The following is a 26,593-nucleotide window of genomic DNA, read 5'->3' on the forward strand; positions in this document are numbered from 1 at the left end:
CCCGCCTCCAGGGCGTTGGAGTGAGGACGCTATATGCAAATTCATGGATCAAAAAGCATTCACGCCCACTTTTCCTCGGTCCAATGGGGAGCCAGTTAGAGAGGTGAAGGGTCGGAGGCAGAGGGTCAAAGGTGAAGGAGCGAAGCCACGGGGCTTATATAAACGGCTGCGTTCGTCAGTAAAAGAGTTTAGTTGAGAGTTGAGAGTGGTGTTGAGTTAAGAGTTGAGAGTGGTGCGTTGGAACGAGTTGTCGGTGGAGCTGGGAAGAAGAGTTCAGTTGGCAGTTGTGAGTTCAGAGGGGAGAAGTTGAGAGTGGTGCGTTGGAACGAGTTGTCGGTGGAGCTGGGAAGAAGAGTGAGAGTTCGGAGGGGAGAAGTCAAGAGTGAAGAGTTGGGACGAGCCAAGAGAGGAGACGGAGAGGGCGATTAGACGGAGCTGTGGAGAGGTGGCGGCGGCGAAGGCGGACGAGGGGGTGCTCGCGTCGGTGCCGGGAGCTGCAGAGGGAGAGGCCGGCGGCGCGACCGAGGTCGAGGTGGAGACGCTCGTCGCGGGACCCGAGACAGGGTGACATCCTCCTTTCCCCCGAGCATCAACAACCCCCTCCTGTTTCCCCCCGCGCTGAGATAGTGCGACAAGGGGGCCCCTTTCCCACCCCCTACCAGACACTGTCCACGAGGCCCGCGGAGTTGAGGCGCCACCGCCGCTCTGCGTCTCATCATCAGACGGGTAGGCCCGACACGGTCTCGGCCCCAGGCCCGCCTACCCCCCTCATCCTGGAGGGTGGTTCTTTTTCTTTTGCTTTGGGAATATGTGTTGTCGGCGCCGTCTGTGAAGTAAAATTGTATAAGTGTTGCCGTGTGCTCGGTAGTCGGATAGCTCTGCATTGTGTTTCTCTTTTATATTTGCTTTTTGTGTAATATTGTGTTTCTTCTCCTTTTACATGTGCTTTTGGTGTAATTGTATATGTGTGCTTCCCGTTCATCGCAAAATAAATGTGAGTTATATTGAACTGTTTTCCCGCTTCGCTTCGTCTTTTCTTTCATTGAATCTCCATCTTGCTTCACGTAAAGGGTTGGTCGTGGGCTAAAACGCCCGATAATTAATCGAACCGTCGAGGCCGACGAATAACACCGCTCGGTTATCCCGATAGTACGGAACGGGTCGCTTAAAGTGGCCCGTGTCCGAAGTCGACCTGCGGCGAAGTGCGATCGCCCGGTCTACCCTCCGTGTGGGTACTTAGGTAGGTCGAATTTGGCGAGCAACCCTATCCCACGCGGGGGCCGATTGGCACGATCGTGGTGAGACCGAAAGGTCCACCCGTGACTAGTTCCCGGCGTTAGTCCGAGAGGGTCACGACTGGATTGTCCGTCCGGTGGGCGACGTGCCGCGATTCGAGTTACGTGGCCGTCCGCACGCCGGCGGGCGCGAATCCGCAACAATATATTTATATATATATATATATATATATATATATATATATATATATATATATATATATATATATATATATATATATATATATATATATATATACACTACCGGTCAAAAGTTTTAGAACACCCCCATTTTTACAGTTTTTACTGAAATTTAAGCAGTTCAAGTGCAGTGAATAACCTGAAATGGTACAAAGCTAAGTGGAAAACTGCCAGAGGTAAAAAAAAAAAAGAAAAAAGTTTCGGTTTCGAAAAACTGAAAAATAATGTAAATTTCAGTTGTTAAAAACAAACAAAAACAAGGCCCTTTTCAGGGATCAAGTAATGGGTTAGCAACTGCATCTGTTCTGCAGCAATAGAAGAAAATTAAGCCTTGAGAGTTGATGCAAACAATTTCCACAGGTGTCCCAACTTTTGTTGATTAGTTACAAACCCTCTGTCTGGATAAAAGCAGTGTTGAAACAGACTATGTTGCTACACCCTCTGAAGCATTATTTGGACAATATTGCACTGCAGGAAGTAGTATATTGCTATCATAATGACGAGAAACAGACAATTAACAAAGGAAGACAGACGGACCATGATAACCCTCAAAAGTGTAGGTCTTTCCTTTCGAGAAATTGCAAAGAAACCAAGGTGTCAGTGAGTACAGTTTCCTACACCATCAAAAGGCACTTGGAAACTGGAGGAAACTCTGACAGGAAGAGGTCTGGCAGACCCAAAGCCACAACACAATCAGAAGACAAGTTTCTGAGAGTCAACAAGTGGCGTGATTGGCGGCTCACAGGACAGCAGCTTCAAGCACAGCTTAACACTTGTCGAAGTAAGGAAGTCTCAGTTTCAACTGTGAAGAGAAGACCTCGAGCTGCAGGTTTGACCGGTCGAGTGGCAGTAAGAAAGCCATTGCTAAGATGGCAAAATCAGAAAAAGAGGCTTGCCTGGGCCATGAAGCACTGCCAGTGGACTACTGAGAACTGGAAGAAGGTCTTTTGGACCGCTGAATCAAAATTTGAAATCTTCGGTTCATCACACAGGATTTTTGTACGCCGTCGAGACGTTCAAGCATGGAGGAGGAAGCGTGATGATCTGGGGCTCTTTTTTTGGATCCACAGTCGGCGACTTGCACAGAGTGGCACCCTGAACCAAAAGGCTACCACAGCATTTTGCAGCGCCAGGCTGCAAGTTGGTCTACGCCTAGTTGGTCAGGGGTTCATCCTACAGCAAGATAACAACCAAAAACATACCTCCAGGCGATGTCAGAACTACCTTAGAAGAAAAGAGCAAGACGGTCGGCTTCAAATCATGGAATGGCCAGCACAGTCTCCAGACTTAAACCCCATCGGACTGGTTTGGGATGAACTGGACAGAAGGGTGAAAGCAAAACAACCTACAAGTGCAACACATTTGTGGGAACTTCTGCAACAGTGTTGGTCAGAACTTTCCAAACAATATTTGATTTCCATTGTAGAAAGAATGCCACGAGTATGTTCGGCTGTTATATCTGCAAAAGGTCGCCACTTTGATGAGTCAAAAATTTAGATTAAATTTTATTCAACAAAACGATTCCATGATTTCTTTTTTTTCTGCAATTGTTTATTTGTTCTATGCTTTAATTTCAGAGTACATTGAAATATTAAACTGTTTAAATTTCAGTAAATACTGGAAAAATGGGGGTGTTCGAAAACTTTTGACCGGTTGTGTGTGTATGTATATGTATGTATGTACATGTATGTATGTGTATATATATATATATATATATATATATATATATATATATATATATATATATATGTATGGAAACATATTAGTGTGTGCATACGTGGATGTATATTTATACATCCATGAGCAGACTCTTACTTGCTGAAAGGTTGTGCATTACTTGTTGAAAAGAAAAAGAAAAGTATAGTCTGTGCTGTATTTTGTATGTACATTATTTTACTGTTTGTGTGTTGTGTCTTTAAAAGGGTCGAAAGTGTTTAAAGGGTGAAAGGTCCATAGGGTCTTATTGTTGAAGGGGTCCAAAGTGTCTTTATGGATCTTAAGAGTTCTGAGGGTCTAAACTCTAAAGGGTATGTTCCAATCGTAAGGCCCTGTCACACCTTGACGTTTTAGCCAGCGTATTGCAAGGTCTCAAAATGTATGTAAAACGCTGGCGTACGCTGAACTATTGATGTTTTTTTTTAAGTTTTGGGCGTATAATAACGTGTTGGACGTATACATAACATATGAGTCACGTACACAAAACGTTTTAATCACAAAGAGATAACTTATACCAACGAATGCTGAGCGTGTTGGCGGCGTTCACAACCTATGCCCAACGATAGTCTAACTTATGCATAGCGTGCGGCAGTGTATCGCCGACGATCACGTGGCGTAGGCTATTCATCGGCTGCGGCTCGACGATTCAAATCATAACCGCACTAGACATCGAAGTGTGAAGCTGCTGTCACACCTTGACGTTTTAGCCAGCGTATGCCAACGTATGAAAAATTTGCCGAACCAAGCTGACACACGTAGAATACGTTATGGGTAAGTTTTGTATACGTTAAGAGCACGCTGGCATACGTCGTCATACACCGAGTCTGTTGAGAAATTTTCAGCATGTTGAAAATTTCTCGACGTACTCGACGTATGACACACATTCCGCATACGCTGGCATAAGTTGGAGGCACGCTACGCAATCGTTGACACACGTCGACACACGTTACTCATAAGTCGAAACATGTCAATGTAATGGTTAGCGTCAGTGTTCCAGACTCCTTGGTTTTTTATTTATTTATTTTTTCTTCCGTATGACGGTGATGTTGACACTTCGATTTCTAGTGCGGTTATGATTTAAATCGTTGAGCGGCAGCCTATTAATTATATTATATGATAACCGCACTAGAAATCAAAGTGTTAACATCACTGTCATACCGAATTAAAAAAAAAAAAAACAGGGAGTCTGAAACACTGACGCTAACCATTACATTGACGTGTTTCGACTTATGAGTAACGTACAAGTAATTTGTGTCGACGATCGCGTAACGTGCCCACAACACGTTACTCATAGGTTAGAAATAAGTTTCGGGTGCGCTAAACATTACCTCGACGTGTTTCGACTTATGAGTAACTTACAAGTAACGTGTGTCAACCATCACGTAACGTGCCTTCAACTTATGGCGAGCATTATGCGGTACATGTGAGTCATACGCTGGCATACGTTGAAAAATTTCAAGCGTGGAAAATTTGTCTAACACCTCGGCGTACTATGACGTATGCCAGCGTACAAAGACGTATGCCAGCACACTACGACGTATGCCAACGTACTACGACATATGCCAGCGTGCTCTTAACGTATACAAACTTACCCATAATGTATTCGACGTGTGCCAGCGTTTTAGCCAAATTTTGCATATGTCAGGCATACGCTGGCTAAATCGTCAAGGTGTGACAGGGCCTGTAGTTCGGGTCTTATGGCTCTGAAGGGTCAAATTGGTGTAATGGTCTAAGAGGTTGAAGGGGTCTATATGGGTATTAAATGTTCTAAAAGTTTAATGGGTATGTTCCAATAGTAGTTCGGGTAAAAGGGATCCAAGGGGTTTAAAGTGTAAAAAAAAAAATTAATTGAAATGGTCTTTAGGGATCGATTTAAGAATCTTTGGGGTCAAAGGGGTTTGAAGAGGCTAAAAGGTCGAACTAAACCAGGGGTCCCCAAATATTTTTGTCGTGGGTCAGAACTAAGATTTCTTAGCACGACACAGGCCACACAATGAAGAAAATGTGTTCCCATCAACAATATATCCATAAAAATCAACATGATGAAAATTGGTGGAAAATTATTCAAGTAGTTCAAGCTCAACAAATCAAATCTCGAATGCACAACATCAGTGCAGGTACACTATGATGATGTAAGGAACATCTTGCATCATAATTGTTGAAAAGAAAAATAATTTGTTGTGGATCTGCCCCTGGTGTGTGTATTGCCGCAATACCTTTGTGAAGGCTTATGCAATTGGGTCTTGAAAGGTCAAGCATTCTTTAATTTCCAGATTGCCGAAAGTAAGAGGTGACAAAAAAAGACTTGTTTTTTTTCAGATCACCATTTGATCTTGACCTTTAACCTGGAGGGGTATGATGTAATGAAGCATAAATACGCTTTGCTCTTGGCTATCTAGAGAGGGCAATTTTGTTCTGATCAGACAAACCATAGTCGAGTTTTGTTGAAATGCGTTAAAATGTCGAAACTCGGTCGTGACGTGAAAAATTAGATCCACTTCAACATAATTATGTCCATCCCACCTACTTTGTATTACCATTATTGAGGCAAAATTTCATTCCGAAAGTCCTCGGACATTGGCAGAAAAATGGAGAAAAACCTAAATGGTGGTTTCGTACTATTGTTAGGGGTGTAAGACCTTGACCTTTAACCCAGAGGGGTATGATGTAAATTAAGTCGAAAGGCGGCTTGCTCGAGTCTATCTAATGAGGATAATTTTCTTCTGATTGGACAACCTTCCGTCAAATTATGGCGAAAAAGTCTCTAATTAGGTCATGACCTTAAAATTAGGTCAAAAGTTCGGTCAACACAACATACTTTCTCTTCACATTATTTAAGTAAAATTTCATTCTGGAAGTCCCAACCGGCTCCGAGATATAGTTTGGAAATTTGGAGTGTTGAAAGCGCAGAAAGGTATTATTATTATTATTATTATTATTATTATTATTATTATTATTGTTTAATTATTTTATTTTTTTTCCTCAATTATGGTTTTGTACTCCTGGGGATCTAATAAACTTTGTGGTACATTTAAAAATTGTGGCCACCTATTGTATAAACAAACCCGATAACAGCAATATGCCTCCCCCTCCTTTGTTATCGGAGGAAGCTTAAATAGTACGGATGCTTAACATCACAAAGGGAGGAAAGTGAAGTATTGTGGAATGAGGTCTCAGTGGGTCTATTGTGTTGTTTTTAAAGCCCTGACCTATTTTTCCCACAGATGGTTACCCGCTGTTCGAGATCCAGCGCTTTGACGGCTGGTACAACAATCTCGCTCGCACTGAATGGGGAAGCGCAGGTACGGAGCACCCATGGTGTAATTTATGCTTTGAAGTTGGGATTTGATATACAAGATAGTGAAAGCTTTTTACACAAGAAATGGAAAGTGTGGGTTTTATCTTGTAATCTATAACTTCAAATACAGTGGGTCAGCATGTTTGTCTTCGCTTTTTCTGACAAGAGGGTTCATAGAACACATTATCCCACGCGGTCTTGAGAAAAATGACATGAGAAGGGTTTTTCAACACTTGCTTTGCGTTTCCGAGCACAAAATATATTTTCCACGAGCCACAATTTTGTAGGAATCTCGAGATTCCCCAATGCTGTGAGTGTGAGCTGCAAATATGATAGGTCATGATGGCATAATATTTTGTCCAAGTACTGCTACACTGGAGGTTTCTGGAAGTGCCAACAAGGCAATTTGTTAACAAGGAAGAGCCAACAAGGCAACCCTCCTGTTAGAAAAGGTGATACATAAAGAATTGGGTTGGAGGGATTTTAAAGGACTACTGCCACCTTTTTTACTGCTATATAAATGCGACATAAACCAAGCAATAACCAAATTAAAGAGTGGAGAAAATCACATCCTTGGTATTTAAATGGAAAACTTAATGATTGTGGAAAATATCAAAAAGGTCTTATTGAAGGAATAACAAAGGCAAGTGTAATTAAGCATACAGAGTGGGGGAGTTTAGAAAGATTTAATACATGTCAAGAAATCAATGGAAAAATAATCTACTGCCATTGCAAAATGATATGTGGCTCAGGAGGTTCTCAGACAGAACAGTGAAAGAGGTTTTTAATTTCATCTCTACTCAACAACAATACTTAAACCATGAACAAAGTTCCAACTTATTCTTTGTTTATATACTAGATAGCAATGAGCATTATAAGAAAATCAAGTTATTTCTTAAAATAGAACATAAACAAATATTCGTCCATTCACTCTTCAAGTTTAAAGATGTCGATTATGATGTCTTCTCTCTCACATTGTGGTTTGAGTAAATAAGATGAGAGACCATCTTCAACGTCACATTAGTAAATAAAATCAACCCCACACAAGTAGTCAGAAAATGTTGGTTTTGAGATAAGACATTGAGCAGGTGAGCGAGCTACAGCGAATGAAAACGAGCGGAATGAGCGAGAGCAAGTATATGCGAGTGGTCTTGCGAAGGGAGTCTTGTCTCAGAACAAACATTTCCCTACTCCGACCGCCTATCCATGAGGAACAAAACGTTCACACATATGACGTCATAGGTCACATGGTTTGGCAGCCATATTGGATTTACCCAAAAGCCTATAAAATCTTATCCAGAATGGCTGGACAGATTGAGGAGAAACTTCACACAAATGTTCCCCAAGCCTTGTATTGGGGATACCAGGGTATTCATGAATAATTGATGTTACATGGTTTGGCAGCCATATTGGTTTGAGCGAAGATCTTAAATAAAATTCCTTCTCTTGAACCCCTTCATCAATTGACGTGAAACTTCACAATTATTATCCTGCAGTCATAGGGAATGTATGTTTTAAATTTCAACCTGATCGGACACATGGTCTGGCAGTCAGCATTCTTTAATTTTTTGAATCTGAGTTCTTTTTTTGTTGTTGAATAAGGCTCACTTGGCTGTGCCTGGATGGTTTTGAAGGTGGAGGAGTAGCAGTTGAAACCCAAGTCTATCCAGGTTCCTCCTGATCTGTCCATCTTTGCTTTTTGCTTGTTTGAGTTCCTTGTGATGACTTCAATGCATGACTGTACCGATTTCGTCCTCCATTAGATTTGAATTTATTTTATTCCCATTCTTAATTCAATTGAATAATAATAAACGTCATGGGTCAGGGTCAGGTGTCTGATCAAAGTGGGGTTGCATCAAAGCGGGACATCTTGGTACCTGGTCATCACTACCAGCAGTTATAAAGTGGCAGTTCTTGTTAGGTCTCATTAATTACACTCGAAGCACCCGCTCCCTACGGTAACCATCAAGGGGGTCATGTTATTATATTTACGCCTATTATACTCCAAAGGGTCCCAGGATTACACACTCAAAAAATGGTTGCGATCGGTTCAGCCGTTTTTGCGGTACCTGGGAACAGACAGACAGACAGACAGACAGACAGACAGACAGACAGACAGACAGACGGTGAATTATAAGATAACACACCAGTACACAAATGCCACAAAAAATACACCACACACAATTCCAAAAACACCACATAAAACAAGTCCTGGTGAAGGTCTGCAATCTCTGATTGCTATTTTTCTTGTTAAATTTGTGTTGTTGACAACAAATCACTATAACCTCAACATACAATCTTCACAAAACCTTCATTGATCGCTCCCAGGGAGGAAAAAAAAACACAGCAGTGTACGAGCACAAGATCCAATCGAGGTCTGAAGGCCAATTACTTGGTTTTATCTTGGGTCAATTTTTTTTAACATCCAAACAGCTCTCGACCTTCCTCTGGATTAAAGAGGAGGCCATACAAAGTTTGGTCGCACTGGTTCCTGCAGAGCCCAAATGCATAAGTAAACAAACTTTCTTTTTTATATCTTCGATAGCAAAGTACCTGGGTGGGTCGAGTTTGCACATTACTTACTGAAAAATAGTACAATTGTGTTTTGCAAGAAGATTAAAGATGTTTGCATGGTGTGCGTTTGAAAGGTTTGAGATGGTCTCAAGGGTACGTTCCAATTGTAGTTAGTGTCGAAGGGGTCAAAAGGGTCTCATCTCTCAAGCATGTTAAGAGGTCCAAGTGGTCTAAAGCTCTAAATGATCAAGGGTTCAAGCTCTCTAATCTGTCTCAAGCATGTAAGGAGTCGACATGGTATTATAAGGTCTAGGGATCCAAAGTATTTAAGGGGTATAAAGGTCTAAAGGTTCTTGGAGGAGTCTTCTCCTTTTTTGTATACACTGTCGAAGCTCATGTGAGACCTTACACACACACAACGTACAACAAGGAGAGGAAGGAGGTGAGGTAGGGTTGGGGGGGAGGGGGAAGGAAAAAAACAGTGTGGAACAGAGACATGAGGTCTGTGGAAGGGAGAGGGATGGGTCTTGATACACGGGGTAAACAAGATGGACACGCCAGGGACTTTCAGGAAGGAAAGCAGGAAATTTGAAGGAGGTGGGTTTGGGGTGGATTCGTAGGGGTAGAAAATATCGTAGTTTTGGATGGGAGAAGATATGAGATGGTGGTGAACAGCTGTTTTGAAGACCTGGAGGGAAGGGTATAAGAGGTCTCAAGGGTGAAGGGATCTAAAGGTGTCTAATGTAATGAAAGGATCTTAAAGGTAAAAGGGGTCTTAATGGTCTTATTGGTTCTTCAGGATCTTCAAGGATATTTGGGGTCTTTGGGGGCTTGAGGCTATTTGAGGTCTTTCAAGTCTTTGGGGTCAAATATAGTCACACTTCATGGATAGATGGAGTCTAAAGAGTCTTAAGGGTCTTTGGGATCTGAATTGGCTTTTAGGTCTTAAAGGTTTAAAAAGTCTTCGAGCTCTGAAATGTTCTTACGGGTCTTTGGGGTCTTCAGGATCTAAAGGGTCGAAAGGGCCTCGAGGGTCTTCGGGGCCTTTAGAGGCTGAGGTGGTGGATGAAAAATGTGAACATGCAAACAGACAGACAGACGACAAATTTTATTTATTAGATTGTAGATTGTATTTTTAAAAACAAAACACTTTTGTCCATCTAAACTTTGGTTTGTTCATTTTGTTTATTGACCACATGTATATTTTTATTGCATGTTCTAAAATCTAGAGTGTGGTATATATTGTATAGAATTGCATTGTACATTATTAAATGAACACACATTTGTCGGGCAAATATTAGCTTGTTAGTTTTTCTTTATTGTTGATCATCCATGTTAATGTTTTATTTTACATTGTTGTGAGCATTATTTCCTTCATTAGGAGGAATCATTCACAACATCATTAGGAGGAAGTAAAGGTATTCAACCTAATATGTTCCTATCTCTTCTTAACTGCAGACCAATTCTGTGACAGCCATGTTAATGTTTTATTTTACATACTCGTGAGCATTATTTCCTATCGACCGATCAATGTTGAACTGTCGGCTTTGACCGTGTTAAAATCCCACCATTTCTTTCCTCGGGTACAAAGGAACCAAACTCTTGAGGTTGGCATCAGCACATTACGCCGACGGCGTTTACCATGCCAGAGGAGAACCTTCACTGCCCAACCCACGAGCCGTGAGCCGAACCATCATGCGGGGGGAACAAGGTGTTCCCTCCAGCAGCAACCGCACTGTCCTCTCTGTTTTCTTTGGTACCACTCCCATTAAACATACTATCGTTGGCAGTTTCCTTTGATAAATCATTCTTTTTGGTGTTGAAATTTTATGAAAACATTCAGACCAATGTAAAGAGATAGCACGAGCAGACGTGATAGAACATATGCGAGGAGCAACCGGAGGCATTTTACTGTTTTGCATTTTTGAAAATTTAGAATAAACTGACTCAACACTGATGTTGCAATGTCTTTTATCTCAATCAAGTGTTCAAACAACCTTAGTTTGGCTTTAAACTGTGCAATTCAATCCCTCTGTGGGGCTTTACCACACCACAACGGTTTCTCTGATTTCTGATTCCTCTCAAACAACGATTGCCTGAAAAAATCCCCAAAATTCCTCAGACTGCTAATATATTTACACCTCGTGTACAGCAAGCTTGTTTAGTTGATGAACTCACAATCTGCACCTTATTGATGGAATTTTAAACAAGTAATCCATTGTCATTTCCCTCAGTTTGCGATTGAGAGTTGCTGTTTTACTTTAGCAATGATTGTTGATCTTGCGCCCGCAGGGCAGCACGTGATGGACGAGATCGTGGACACGCGGCGTGCTGGGTGCCCGGTGGAGTTTCTCAACATTTATGTTCCACCTCAAGACCCGGTCTTCAATTCAAATTCCAGGAGCAATGTGATGGTGCTGTTCAGAAGCCAGTGGGACAAGTCGACTGGAGTCTCACCGAGCAATCCACGCTTGCAGGTTCACTTTTGCCTGCACACACACACACACACACACACACACACACACACACACACATACACACACACACACACACACACACACACTCCATTCCCTTCCCTTCTCTCTTGTTGATGGTGTTCTAAACATAATAAATTTAGATTCCATCAATCCATCAATCATAACATGGAAACAGTCATGAAGATATTTCACTCCGTTTTGAATCACTGCACTTGGGAAAAACACACTGATGTTATTTTTTCTTCTTTACTTCTTCATAGTCTGTTTCACTGAACAGTCGTTGTCTAATTTTGCCACCGTTTGGTCATGGACTTGCTGATAAACACAAATAACTTTCCTCATTCCTAATTTATTCTTCATTTCTCACACTGATGGAGTGCTCGAGGAAAGATAATTACAGTACAATATGCAATGTGGTTTTACAAAATGTTCTTCTAGTTTGTACTTTTGGATGGCATATATATTGTTGCGAGCCGGGGATTGGGTGAGAAGACCACGAGGGGGAAGCTATCTCGGCTCCCCACCAGACTCACATGGATAATTCCATGGCGCGGCGGGTCGCGAACCAACCGTGGATGCCAATAACTCAACCGCGTGACCTAGGGTCCTCCTGGCTATGGGTTAACTGGGTTACCTAATTAATCACATTATTTAGTTACCAGGGAACACACCCTCGGTACGCCTTGTCCAAACCGGATCGGATGCAGCCAAGCAAAACTGCCAAAGACGTACTGGCGAAAAGGAACGGATTGTTGGGAATAAAGTCCTGGCGAAGCGAGGATTCGGACCATGCTGGATCAATGAAGGAAAAGACAAAAACGAGCGGGGAACATTCTGAATAGTAATTTATTAACAAGCAGGTGAGGAAGGGTATGTGGTCCGATCAATAGATTTATTGGGGCGCGCAAGCAGAGATAGGGAAGAAAGGTGTGGTGCGACAATATACAAGCAACTTAAAAAGCAGATACAGATCAGATTTAATGTGAAATAATAATAACAATAATCTTCTACAGTCTTACTTATGTGTACAGGCGCCAGGACACACACACACACGCACACGCACACACACACACACACACACACACACACACACACACACACACACACACACACACACCGATGAAGAGGAATTGAAGTGAGAAAGGAGAAGAGTTGAGGCTGTGGTCTCTCGGTACCTTTGCACGCTTGCCCGAACGCGCCACCAATACGTTTGGGGGAATGCTCCATGGTGCGGTACCCCCCTGATAGCTGGCGCGTCGTCTCTTGCTTCGTGCAAAGCGTCGTCCAGAGAATGCGATGCGACCGTCGGTGTGAAGGAGGGGCTTGTGTTGGGAGGGTGGAGTCAGCGTCGTGTGGGCGGTGAAGAGGAGGGGAAGTCGAGGTGATGACAGAAGGCAGAGACGAAGTGATGGCGACAGAAGGCGGAGTTGAAGTCCAAATTGAGCGGGAGGCGAGGCAGGGCAGAGAGAGATTGAAGGCTCCGCTCGGACCTTTATAGGCCCCGCGGTGCGGGGTGGGGGGCCACCCCGAAACGCTGTGTCATCACCCAAATCGGGCGCTCTGATTGGCCCCAACCCCCTGCGCCGGCCGGCCGCGATGGCCGGAAACCGCAACATTCCATTTCGGGCAAGATGACCCCAAGCCGCAAAACATCCCGCTCCGACCTCACGGCATGACACGAATCGCCCACACCGAACTCCGCTCCATGACTTGCCTTGCACGAACCCCCGGGCCATGCCCTGATGACCGGCCAAGAGTGGCGTCGGTCTTGCATGCCTGCTCGGGCGCCCTGACCAGCGATGGTCAATGTGCCTGCTCCGTGTGCGCCACGTGGCCCGAGCTGTACAACATGCCCTCGCCCGATCGCAGCTTCGCTGGCCGTCGAGGCGAGAAGACGTTTTGCCGTCCATGGGGAACATCCGCGGCCACCAGCGAGGACCGAAGGCACGATGTTATGGCGAACCCATGCACAGACAGTAAGAGGTGTCCATTCGTGCCCCGCTCTGTACGAGAACAAAGTGTCGCGAACTGTCCATTCGTGCCCCGCTCTGTACGAGAACAAAGTGTCGCGAACTGTCCATTCGTGCCCCGCTCTGCACGATACAAAGTATTGCGAGCGGTACATTCGTGCTCTCGAGCACGTTCCGTACAGTGCGCGTGGATCCACCATTACGCACGTGGCCAGCGCTCGTGTTTATCCGATTCTGCCTTTGTGTGCGTGGGGCAAACCCCGATCGGTATAATTAGTTCAGAAATGGGTTGAAAAGTCTGTTCGCCCATATCATGCACAACGTGGCGTGGTTGTCGTTTTACTATTACCGGCCTCTGACGATGTAGCTCTTGGCACCAAGCCACAAGCCACGCTCTTGCCGATATTGGGTCATTTGCTTCTGTGTTGTGCAAAACACCATCCGTACAGCCTCTTAATAGATATTCATTCATATGCCTTTTCAATGCAACCAGCAATCTCCCCCCAGATCATCGGAAGCTCGAGTCGATCATCTTGAGCTGCCGAGCATATTGTATAACTCGCCGCAAAAGTTGGGTTGAGGGATCGCTTGAGGACGGGTGCTCTGCGCTGGTAATACGCCTGCGGTGCTGTTATTGCGAGGGTATCACGGTTTCCTCGCAGCCATGCTGCACGTGTTGGCCTGCGCGAGGACCCAAATTCAGATTTACCTCAGAAATAAGCAGAAAAGAAGGGGAGGAATGAAGTCAGTGATGTAAGCAAACCGACCTATGAGATCCTCGCAAGACAAAAGGGAATGGACTATCTACACCAGTGTTTCGCAACCTCTTTTGTCCCACGCCCCACTTTGATTTTCAAAAAAATCGTACGCCCCACCATGATTGGAGACACCACAGTATATACTACATATAAGGAATTCCCCTTGACGAAAAGCGAGTCAGAATGACGTAACAGCGTTGAATTGATCAAGGGCACACCTGACCGGCGGATTGGCTAACAAGGGCGCGGTGAAGCAGTTTTTAGTTACTAGTACGTGCCCGTAAAAAAAAAAAGAAAAAAATTATAATAACAAATAAATAAACCACACAGGCCGTTTCTTCGCTCTCACGTGCCCGTACGTGCGTGACCCGGAAGTTCGATATTATTCGCAGTTACGATTATTCGCAATTTATTTTTAATACCCAATTATTCAACGAGCGCCAACGTATTTTACCTTTTCGCAATGTTGTGGCAAGGAAAAACAACAAGAGAAGAGAAGAGAGAGAAAAAATTTACTTCCTGGTTCAGAGCATACCAGCACTCTGATGTTCCCAAAATTTATCCACCATCTAATTTAAAAACGATCATAACTTGGGCCATTGTGTTTATCTATAAATGTGCATAAGAAATCGAGAAATTATTAGAATACACGGTCATCACTCTCCGGAAGCCCGTACGTTGTAACCCGTAATGAGGAACGTGGCTGTGCTTCCCTTCCCCATCCGCCACGCCCACGCAACAACGTGTCTTCCCATTGGTTTGGTAAATAAATTGCCATAACTTGGGAAGCACTTGTCCGATTAATATCAAACCTTGAAAAGGCACATCCTCAGGTCCCCAGCAATATACCTGGCAAGTTTCAATTAGATCGGACCAGAGGTTGTCGAGAAACAGCGGTCACACACACACACACACACGCACACACGCACACACGCACACACGCACACACGCACACACGCACACACGCACACACACACACACGCACACACACGCACACACACGCACACACACGCACACACACGCACACACACGCACACACACACACACTGCTGGAATTATAGATATATGACGCTATTAGGCATCAGTCGCAGGTTCAAACTTCTGAAAATTTAAAAATGCAAAGCTATGAAAGCGATCATATGTTGATTCATTCATTCTGAAACCTCATGCCCCACCAAAATATTACCACGCCCCACCTTGAGAAACACTGATCTGCACGTATATAAATGGAATAACTGTCTTGGGACCATTGTATGTTGGATGCATGCGGTTCCGAGAACCGCAACAATATACATATATATATATATATATATATATACATATATATATATATATATATATATATATATATATATATATATATATATATATATATATATTGTTGTGGTTGAGGAAATTCGCAAACCACCATTCAGGTCCCTTAGGTGAGATATCTCTGTAAGTATATGTGTAGTTAGGCCCAAACCCGTTGTTTAGAGGGAATAAATGTCATTCATGCGGGCTGCGACCCTTTTAGATAGCCGTTTTTTCTTTTACTATCTTTATTTTGGACCAGCCGCCATTACTACCATTACTACCACCACCAACCACGTCTCAACAGCCATCACACAACAACCATCAACCGCAACGCCGCTTCACAACAACAGCCACGACCTTTACCGTCACAACTCGCCCTCGCAACCATCGCATCACCGTCATTCCCGCGCCGCTTGTGGGCACTGATACTGGGCTCGTGCAGGGCGCGCACCGAGCAGCGGGTGCAAAGGCACCAGCCTTTCCGAAGAAATCGGATCAAAAACGACTCACGCCCACTTCTGTTCCGTCCTATCAGCGAGCATGGGGCGATTTGGCCCCGCCTCCAGGTGCGTCGGAGTAATATCGCTATATGCAGATTCATGGATCAAAAAGCATTCACGCCCACTTTTCCTCTGTCCAATGGGGAGCCAGCCAGAGGTAAAGGGTCGAAGGTGAAGGAGCGAGGCCCCGGGGGCTATAAAGGGCCGCGTTCGCTCGCCGTCAGTTGAGTTGAGTTGGGAAGAGTCAAGTGGAGTTGAGTTGGGAAGAAGAAGCAGTAGTAGTCAGTCAAGTGCAGTTCGGAGTTGAGTTGGGAAGAGCCAGTCAAGAGAGGAGTCTGAGAAGGCAGTTGGACGGAGCTGTGGAGAGTTGGAGAGGTGGCGGTGGCGAAGGCAGTCGAGGGGGTGCTCGTGTCAGAGTCGGGGAGCTGCGGAGAGGAGAGGCCGGTAACGCGACCGAGGTCGTGGTGGAGACGCTCGTCGCGGGACCCGAGCCAGCGAGATATCCTCCTTCCCCCGAGCATCAACAACCCCCTCCTGTTTCCCCCCCGCGCTGAGATAGTGCGAGAAGGGGGCCCCGTTCCCACCCCATTCCAGACACTGTCCGCGAGGCCCGCGGTGTCGGGGCGCCACCGCCATTTTGCGGCTCATCATCAGACGGGTAGGCCCGACGCGGTCTCGGCCCCAGGCCCGTCTGCCCCCATCATCCTTGAGGGTGGTCCTTTTCTTTTGCTTTGAGTATATGTGTTGTCGGCGCCGTCTGTGAAGTAAAACTGTATAAGTGTTGCCGTGTGCTCAGTAGTCGGTTAGCTCTGCATTGTGTTTTGCTTTTACATTTGCTTTTTGTGTATTAGTGTGTGTTTCTTCTTCTTTTACATTTGCTTTTGGTGTAATTGTATATGTGTGCTTTCCGTTCATCGCGAAATAACTGTGCTTTATGTTGAACTGTTTTCCCGTTTCGCTTCGTCTTTTCCTTTATTGAATCTCCATCTTACTTCACGTAAAGGGTTGGTCGTGGGCTAAAACGCCCGATAATTAATCGAACCGTCCAGGTTGACGATAACACCGCTCGGTTATCCCGATAGTACGGAACAGGTCGCTTAAAGTGGCCCGTGTCCGAAGTCGACCTGCGGCGAGGTGCGATCGCCCGGTCTACCCTCCGTGTGGGTACTTAGGTAGGTCGAATTTGGCGAGCAACCCTATCCCACGCGGGGGGCCGATTGGCACGATCGTGGTGAGGCCGAAAGGCCCACCCGTGGCTGGTTCCCGGCGTTAGTCCGAGAGGGTCACGACGGGATTGTCCGTCCGGTGGGCGACGTGCCGCGATTCGAGTTACGTGGCCGCTCGCACGCTGGCGGGCGCGAATCCGCAACGATATATATATATATATATATATATATATATATATATATATATATATATATATATATATATATATATATATATATATATATATACATATGTATATACATATATATATATATATATATATATTTACTTATGTATATATATGTATATATATATATATATATATATATATTGTTGTGGATGTATATATATATATATATATATATATATATATATATATATATATATATATATATATATATATATATACATATATATACATATACATAATGATACCCACAAACACACACGACAGAGGTATACTCACTTGGCCCTAAGCTGTCTTGCTTGGGTTTGAGTCTCACCCCAGCCATAAACTATCATCCCAGTGTTTTTGTTTCACAGGCAGGGTGATTCATCAATGTGTGTGTTATCCCTCGGATGGACATTTAAACTGGGCATCCTGTCTGTCGGCATTAGTTGGTGGACGTAATGGAGATCCCGCGTTGTCCTTCGTGAAGGATAGGCGAGCATCGCCGCAATCTGACCAAGTCCAAATTCCTGCTCTAAACTACTGCTGTGAAGGCAATGTAGTACTGCAGCATAGCAAACCAATTGTTCAAATTTGCATAAAAGCACCAAAATTGGTACACATGTAATAATACCTATTTATCCTAGGTATCAATATCCAAGGCACAATCTCGGGTTGCTCCATATCTAGAATTGTTCGGAATACATTATTTTACATGTGTACCAATTTTGGTGCTTTATGCAAATTTGAACAATTGATCTGAAATATCAGACTACGCTGCTGGACTAATGGCAAGCCACCTCGTGTAATCTTTGCCACGAAACTGCTTCAGCAGCGCCGACGCTCTGTATCAATGTTTTGGTATTTCAGAATCAGAAGTTCAATTCTACTTTTAAACAGCTGCGTCGTGAAGAGAGCTTGGAAGCCATCAATTGGTTATGCACACATGGGGAGTAAGGGAGTGGGAGATATAGATGGGGGGAGGGGGATGGCTAAATTGAGAAAATTTAAACTGAGAACAGGAAAAGTCAAAACGTGGATTATTTTATCGAAAATAGAATGGATGGTCGAGAGTGTAAAGAAAACAAAGAAAAGTCGGAGGAGGTAAGAATAAGGGAGGGAAGTAAAAATAAGGGCAAGTGTGGATCACGTGAAGGATGGGGGCAGAGAGGGTGGGGTGGGGGGGGGATGCCATATTTGCATATCTAAAAAATAAATGGTCCCTTTACATGTTACAACGTCATTAGGAGGAAGTAAATGTATTCAACTTAATATGTTCCTATCTTTTCTTAACTACAGACCAACTCTGTGACAGCCTGGCTGGACGGAAGCTCCATTTATGGCACATCCCATGTGTGGTGTAGTGCCTTACGCACTTTCCAAGATGGACTCCTCACTACAGGGAAAGACCCTTCCTTGCCTCCGGTCAGCAAGCAGCGCCTGCGCATGCAACGAAACCCACCTCCAGCACCAGAAATCACTCCTGAAAACCGAGACATCATCTATGGTAAACATCATCAAACTCAACATTTCCACCTCAGTGCCAAACTGTATCTTGTTGTGTTGAATCTTTGAGTTTGTGGTCCAGGTAAAGTCTGGCCTACTCATGCCAGTCGGGTTGTTGCTTCTGCCTCCATTTTTGATCGCACGTGCTTCGTTTTCGCTCTTTTTATCCTAGGTATTATTACTTTATCCTTTTCCCCTGCTCGCTTCAAAAAAAAAAAATCAAACAACAAAAAACTCTTCTTCAGTCAAACCCACCACCATAAAAAAGAAACATCAGTAAAAAAAAACGAACTCAATATCCCGTGCTCATTTACTCCTTCATTCCCTATCCCCTCTCCTTTTCAATATCCATAAACGGAATCCTCACTGAATGAAGCGTTTCTTCCTTTAAAAGCTGTGTTTTTTTGTATACGATGTTGGAGCTCGTGTAAGAGCTTACACAGAATGTATAACAAGGCAGGAAACAAGAGGGGCCAGAGAGGGAAGCACAAAATAGTGGGGAACAGAGACAATTGGAGATCTTTGGAAGGGCAAGGGATGGGGTGGGGAACATGGGGTAAACAAGATGGCACTACAGGGACTTTCAGGAAGGAAAACGGGGAATTTGAAGGAAGTGGGTTTTGGGTGGATTAACGTGGGTAGAAAAGATCAAGATTTTGGATGGGGAAGATATGAGATGGTGGTGAACAGCTGTTTTGAAGACCTGGAGGGAGGAGTGGGATTGAAGAGGGTGTGGGAGTTTGTTCCAGAGGTGGGGAAAAAGAGGAATGAAAGAGTGAAAGTGAGCAGTCATTCGTGATCTTGGTAGTTTCACCAGAAGGGGTTTTTGGCAGACATTGAGCGCCCTGAGGAAATATCGGTTGGGGAGGGGGGGCAGAGCACAGACAGAGCAGGGGGGATCAACGCTGGAGAGCAAACAGTAGGAGACAGAAAGAACATCGACCTGCCTCCGGTAAGAGAGTGAGAGACTCAAAGATTTGGCTTAATCGTGGGAGATATCTTTGATCCTAAAAGCGTTGGTTTCGACAACATGTAGATGAGCTAGTTGTGAGGCAGGAGCACCACCCCACAGGGGTGAGCAGTACTCCACCAGACTGGATGAAAGCTTTGTAAGTGGTTAGAAGCTCAGGCATGCCAAGGAAGGACTTTGCACGACGTAGGATGTCCAGTCGGCGACTGGCTTTGGTTGCCAGCTTGGAGATATGGCTTTCCCAGGAAAGATCGTGGCAGATAGTGAGGCCCAAAGGCTTGAATAAAAGGACTTCTTCAAGGGGATGATTTAGAAAGCAGTTGGTGTGGGGGGGGGGCGTGGAGGTGGAGGGTTATCCAGATGGACCTTTTGTAGAGACATCGTGAGGGTGTGAGATTTGTCAGGATTGAAAGACATCTTGCAAGTGTTTAACCAGGTTATGATTTTATCCAGGTTTGCAGAGAGTGAAGAGGCTACTGCCTGCCAATCAGAGGGATGACAGATGGTACGGAAGAGGGTGCAGTCATCAGGATAAAGACAGAGGATTTTCTCGAGAGACTGACAGATCATTGATGAAAACCAGAGAAAAAGCACTGGGCCAAGAACACTGCTTTGAGGAACTCCAGCCTGGACAGGAAGGGGAGATGAGAGAATTCCATTTTGAGCCATGTGTTGCCTGCGACAGGAGAGTAAGTCTGCGAGTCTTGAGTGGAGATTGTCTTGGATACCATAAGAAGACAGTATGGTGAGCAGTGCGGGATGCCAGGTCAGGTCAGGTATGGGAGCAAGCGCCAGAGCAGCAAGTCACTGTGTCCACTTTCCGCCGGAACTCCAGGGGCCTCGGTCTGGCCATCCCCCAGGTAGATGCCTGGCCCATCCCCATCTCCTTGAGATGATGATCAACCTGCAACAACTACGAGGCACGTGGTCAACCCATTGGCCTACTCCACTCACGAGGCTCCCTTGCTGAGAGAATGTGGTGAGCAGGATCTGCGTCAGGAAAACGAGCCACACGTCCATACAGCCGCAGCTGACGCTCACAGACTCTGCAGGTAACAAATCTCATTTGAGTCTCTCTCAGCAACCGTGCGTTGGACACAAAGTCTGACCAGCGATAGCCAAGGATTCTCTGAAGAGACCTGGTACCAACTGAATTTATTCTCCGTCTCATATACCTGGTCAGAGTCCAAGTCTCACATCCACAGAGCACGACTGGAGGCACAAACGACCTGAAGACTCGGACTTTCGTCCTTCCACACAGGTGCCGGCAGCGCCACACCCCATGATCCAGTGAATCCATGACTCCCCAGGCCCGACCCAGACGTCTGTTGATCTATGGCTCACAGCCAGCAGAGACATGAATATCACTGCCAAGGTAAGTGAATCTCTCCGTGACCGCAACATCCTCACCACAAACAGGCACAGACAGGATAGCAGTATCCAAGATGTCATTGAAAGCCTGGATCTTAGTTTTGACCCAGGAAACCCGTAATCCCAGCGCCTACGAATCCTCATTCAACAGCTCGATGGCCCCCAAAAGGATATCTAGAGTCTCCGCAAAGATGACTGCATAATCTGCGAAATCAAGGTCGGAGATCTTGACATTCCCAAACGATGCACCGCAGCTTTATCTCTCCGACATGCTCCCCAGAATCCAGTCCATACAAGTGCAGAAAAGTTTGGGTTACAAGTGCAGTAACACTTGTTACTGCACTTGTAAGTGTTACAAGTGCAGTAACAACTGGAATAAATCAGAGATGGAAGCACCACATCACAGCACTCTCAGTACCAGAGTATAGTTCATACATCAGATCGATCAGTTTTGGTGGCACCCCACAAAGACCAAAAATTCTCCAGAGGACATCCAGATTCACTGAATCAAACACTTTACAGAGATGAACAATGGCTGCAAGCAGCTCCTGCTGAAACTCTCATCTGTGATCGGTGAGGACCTGAAGAGCAAGGATATGGTCAATCGTTGACCTCGTTGGTGTAAACTGTAAAACCTGACTGCTCTGGACACTGGTGCTCAAGCAGATGGTGGCGAACTCTATCAAGGATTATCCGAGCAAAGACGTTGCCCGGCACTGAAAGCATCATCACCCCTCTGTAGTTGCTGCAGTCGTGGGGATCACCTTTCCCTTTCAAGAGAGGGACAAAAAGCCCCCTCTTCCAGTCAGCTGGGATGATGCCTGTGTTCATGGCAGAGCACAGAACTGCATGCAACGACACAAGTGCAGCATTTCCACCAGCCTTGAGAAGTTCAGCATGGATGTCGCAGATCCCAGGAGCTTTATTCCATTTCAACCGGTTCACCAGAACCTGTGTTTCTACAAATGAAGGTTGACCACACTTGATTGGATGGTCAGCAATAGGGACTGTAACACCCCTGACATCCAACTCGACAGATTGTGGATCAGCTTGGTACAGCCGCTCAAAGTAACCGGCCCAGCGGGCCTTCACTTTGGACTCCTCTGTCAAGAGCCTACCACCCTCTGCTTTAACTGCAGTACACCGAGTGATGGGCTTAGACGAACGCAATGTGCGCATGTAACTGTAAGCAGGATGAGAGTCACTTGACCACAGGTGATGCTCTACCCCCTCAAAGATTCCTTGCACATAGGCCTCCTTGTCTGCCCTTGGTGCACGTGCAGTTTTATGCCTCAGCTCCCTGAACAGCTCAGCTCTGCCATTCAGCCTGGCCCTGTGACTTTGGGCAATGGTATCCAGTGTCTCTTGAGAGACAAAATTCTTCTTCGCCCTCCGGTGAGCTCCAAGACATCAACCGGCAACATAAAGGACGGTGGTCTTGAAGGCACTCCACAACTCTTCAGGATCCCCCAAAGCACCCAGACCCCCCCCAAATCTCCACTCATTCTGTTCGCAAACTCCTTTTTTTCTAATTTTTTCACAATTCTCTTTATTCATTCTAATTCTTGCTTTTTCTTCTCTGTCATCTCCTTTATACTCTATTTCTCTCCTTCATTAACTATCTCTCCAAGGAGAAGTGAATTCTTGCAGAAAGTAAAATGGCACACAGCATCTGCAACAATAAAAAAGAGAATAACAAGCAAATCACAAAAGTCATCAAAACTGTCAAACAGTCATACCATCACAATCACAAAACTCATTTACAGTCGAACAAACAACAATGTAACACCCCCTCTTCCCCGTGGGAGGATACTTAATACCAGTAACACAATGCCTGCACAGTTTTGGATAAAGACCCCTCAGTGATGAAAAATGGGTACTGAACCTTGTTGTGAGCAACAAAAGTAGCTTGTGGTGGTTTCACGTTTCAATATGGATCTTCCAAACCACACGTTTTTTTTTTTTGTGGAGTTATAAACATATGAAGAAGATGGATCGACATGCATATAACATTATCGATTGGAAGGTGGGTTTTTTGTGCAAAAAATACACAGGTTGAAGAATGATGCCTCCTTCAGTTATTCTTAAACTCAAAACTAGGTGTTGTGTGGGACACTCTTTGTAGTCATTTGCTGGTGAGTGATGCAAGAGCTTCTTGTGTTTCAATATATGGCTGAATCAGCTTTGAGGAAAAGTCGTCAGTTGCTTGTGTGACAGATATCCTTAACATGTAAACGAGAAAACTTGTTTATCGTGTTTGCATCTATTTTTATTTGAAATGGATAAAGCTGGAGAATCTACAGTGCTTATTAAAAGTTCTCTGCCAGTCTGATTGTATGATTGTAATTCATATCTGACTTGGAATTTTGTTTATCATTGAGCTTGGAATTTTGAGGTTGACCTGGAATTTTGGATGACCTTGACAGATGATCATCACCAAACTGTGCAGCCAATCACATGGAAATTTCAAAAGATGGTTTTGTGAACAAAAAAAACACATGAGAATTTGCTGCCCAACCCCCATTGTTACCTCACTGACCAATATCTTCTTTTTCATCATGTGTATTCGTGGGAAACACGTGATTGTTGGTTCTCCTTTAAAATTTGATCTGCACGTCTGTTGATATGCTTCTTGCTCTTCCATGAGCTTAGATTTATATAAAATAAAATAAAGTTCAGTTCAAATTTAAACGAACCTTGTTTATATAACTTGGTGTTCATGAGGCACTTGTTGGTCATACTGAGATGACATTGGTGGGCATTCTCTGCCACCATTCCAGAACTAAAAACATAACTTGTAAGGAAAAATGATCAGGAAACTCCACCACTTCTGGGAACAACATGTGACACTGGTTGCAAACTGGATAGAAAAAAGGACTCGCATCTGTGTAGAGTTTCCCTGGTGCAGGGCCATTCCTTAATGGTTGAGAAAACGTTTTGACCATTCGCCATGCTCTCCATACCCCATGGATACAATTGATATGGTTTTATTGTTGTCATTGCATATGCATGCTGTGTATACCTCATGTGTACAGCGTTTGGGAATCCTTGGGGAAATGAAAGCCCATTCCTGAGAGTGCTTGGCACAGTATGGCTGCGTTTTCACAACTTCCAAGCCAAGCAAATGAAAGATGACCATCCAGATTGGTCAGACGAAGAGATCTTCCTGACTGCACGGAAATGGGTCATCGCTGTTTACCAGGTTTACACACCCTTAAACATGCAATGTAAACAAACTCCCTGAACCCAGGGTCCCTCAAGCACATTGTGGAGCTTTCCATCACTAACAATAAATTGGGAACTCATTTTTATTAATGTCCAGGGTGTGACATCAGTCGCATTACCCCCTATATGGATTACACATGTATATGTGTCAAAGACCCGCTATCACACAACAGATGACATGAAGCAGGGTGTATGGAATGCGTTTTCAATTATCTCCCAAAACAAAACGATGTCACATTCAAAACATGGAGATGCATTAAACTCTGTTATGAAAATGATGGTGCACACACTGATGTTCTTGACACTTCAAATTCCATTACGTGTGTGCAAATGTGATGTAATCCTACTCTATTAAATATGGCAATTCCATGTATGTCTGTATGTATGTATGTATGTATGTAGGTATGTATGTATGTATGTATGTATGTATATATGTATGTATGTATGTATCTACATCTGAAAATCATGTAAAAAAACAAAAACAGGGTTGGCCCGATCCCCACCAAATGTTGCATACGTATTGGTCAAAGCTAGGGCCAGGCCATGGAAGTAAAACAACCCCCACCCCCCATTTCACAGAGTGGGGAGGGGGGGGAGAGACGACTTATCAATGCTCCAGACGGCAGTGGGTGTTTCAAGTATTAATAACTACAACTATATATGCATCTACATACATTCCATTCATGCATGCAACACTTGTAGTGGGTGACAACTTAACACCCTGAACAATACGGCAATATCAAAATTTCAATCATTGGATATTGTTGAACGTTGTGACGACAATAATTTTCAGAAGAAAATTCTACGAAATTCTTTTTTATGCGTTTCCACTCAACAACTAAACCATTTGAATCTGCAATTATCATAAATTTGTTCGTGACATTGCTTCTGTACAATGTATTGCATTGAGTTACTGTTTGATATAGAAAAAAAAAATTGGTAGTCATAGGAGGCTCGTGAAGTGCTCAGGGTAGAAAATGGAAAAGATCCTGGTACACTGAATGGATCAGAATATAACAGGCCAAAAGAAACACCAGAGAGAGGGAAATGCCAACATCAGGGCTGAAGGCCAATATGGAGGCAGACTTGGAGAAACAATGGGTATGGGGAGGAATGGGGGCAGGAGAGGATGCATAGGGTGGACAAGATGGCTATAGAAGGAAACTGTCAAGAGGGAAAACTGGAAATTTGGAAGCAGAGGGATTGGAGTGGGGTTGGCGGTGGGAGGGGAGGGGTTACCAAGGGTAGAAAATGGAAAAGATCATGGTTTTGGATTGGGGACGATATGAGATGGTGGTGAACAGGTGTTTTGAAGACCTGGATGGAAAAATGAGATTGAAGAGAATGTGGAAGTTGGTTCCACAGGTTGTAAAATGAGGATTAAATGAGTGGAGGTGAGAAGTGTATTTATCGTCTGAAACTTAACAAAGGAGTTTTCACTCCCTTGGGTGGGATGTAAAGTAACTATGATGTTTGGAGCATTAGTCCTTCCTCGCATTTAGCCCTCAGCTGATAAAACCTGTCGTTCAAACTGTCTGTCGATGTAGACTTGATAATGTTTATGACTTTTATTCCAATACCCTCGCTGGTCAAATTCCAAATTCCCTGCTTTAATTGAGCATGGAATTATTGAACTTGCTTAATTCCTTTGGACCCTTGTCTATAACCATTGTTAGCTCCATGAATGGTGAATGTTTTACATGTGGAAAAAGGGATGAGATGGACATACATTAGAAGGAATAACATAAAAACGAGTAACATCCTCTGTACATTCCTGTATCACAACACCAACAAGCCCACAAACAAAAACATTTGTGAAAATGGTCAGTGATGAAGTCCTCAATATACCCAACAGAACATTGTGTTTTACGAGTGGCTCCCAGCATTCACTGGAAAAAATGCTACAGAATACCCGGGTGAGGCCTCAGCTTATCCGCCACCACCAGTACAAACTGATCTAATGCTTCATTTCCAGCACCACTCAACTTGGCTGTCCCTGAAACTACATTTTCATGTTAATTTCACCAAACCACATTGGCAGACAATCTCGATCTATTCGAAACATTGTTGAGTGGTGCATGTAAATGAAGCAAAACCAGACAGTGAAAGACTCACAATCTTTTATTGCTGTAATTCTTGTTT

General features: G+C 44.2%; 1 protein-coding gene and 1 long non-coding RNA gene across 5 annotated transcripts in view; one reads left to right on the forward strand and one right to left on the reverse strand.

Annotated features, from left to right (window-relative positions):
• LOC147015596 (dual oxidase 1-like) overlaps positions 1-26,593 on the forward strand; it is a 201,824-nt gene that overhangs the window by 38,114 nt on the left and 137,117 nt on the right. For all 4 annotated transcript variants that reach the window (XM_085850503.1, XM_085850504.1, XM_085850501.1 and 1 more), the window contains exons 3-8: positions 6,416-6,493; positions 10,595-10,759; positions 11,296-11,480; positions 18,679-18,886; positions 24,262-24,428; positions 26,307-26,367. In XM_085850503.1, the coding sequence (XP_085706629.1) occupies positions 6,416-6,493; positions 10,595-10,759; positions 11,296-11,480; positions 18,679-18,886; positions 24,262-24,428; positions 26,307-26,367 (864 nt within the window). The remainder of the gene's footprint in view (positions 1-6,415; positions 6,494-10,594; positions 10,760-11,295; positions 11,481-18,678; positions 18,887-24,261; positions 24,429-26,306; positions 26,368-26,593) is intronic.
• LOC147015597 (uncharacterized) lies at positions 11,295-12,931 on the reverse strand. Its single transcript, XR_015050383.1, has 2 exons — positions 12,656-12,931; positions 11,295-11,492 (listed from the first exon to the last, which is right to left on the reverse strand). It is a non-coding gene; the product is annotated as an uncharacterized LOC147015597 (long non-coding RNA).

The sequence above is a fragment of the Eptatretus burgeri genome, chromosome 12 (assembly GCF_056783735.1).
Source record: "Eptatretus burgeri isolate ZD-2024b chromosome 12, Ebu_testis_v1, whole genome shotgun sequence".
Taxonomy (NCBI): Eukaryota; Metazoa; Chordata; class Myxini; order Myxiniformes; family Myxinidae; genus Eptatretus; species Eptatretus burgeri.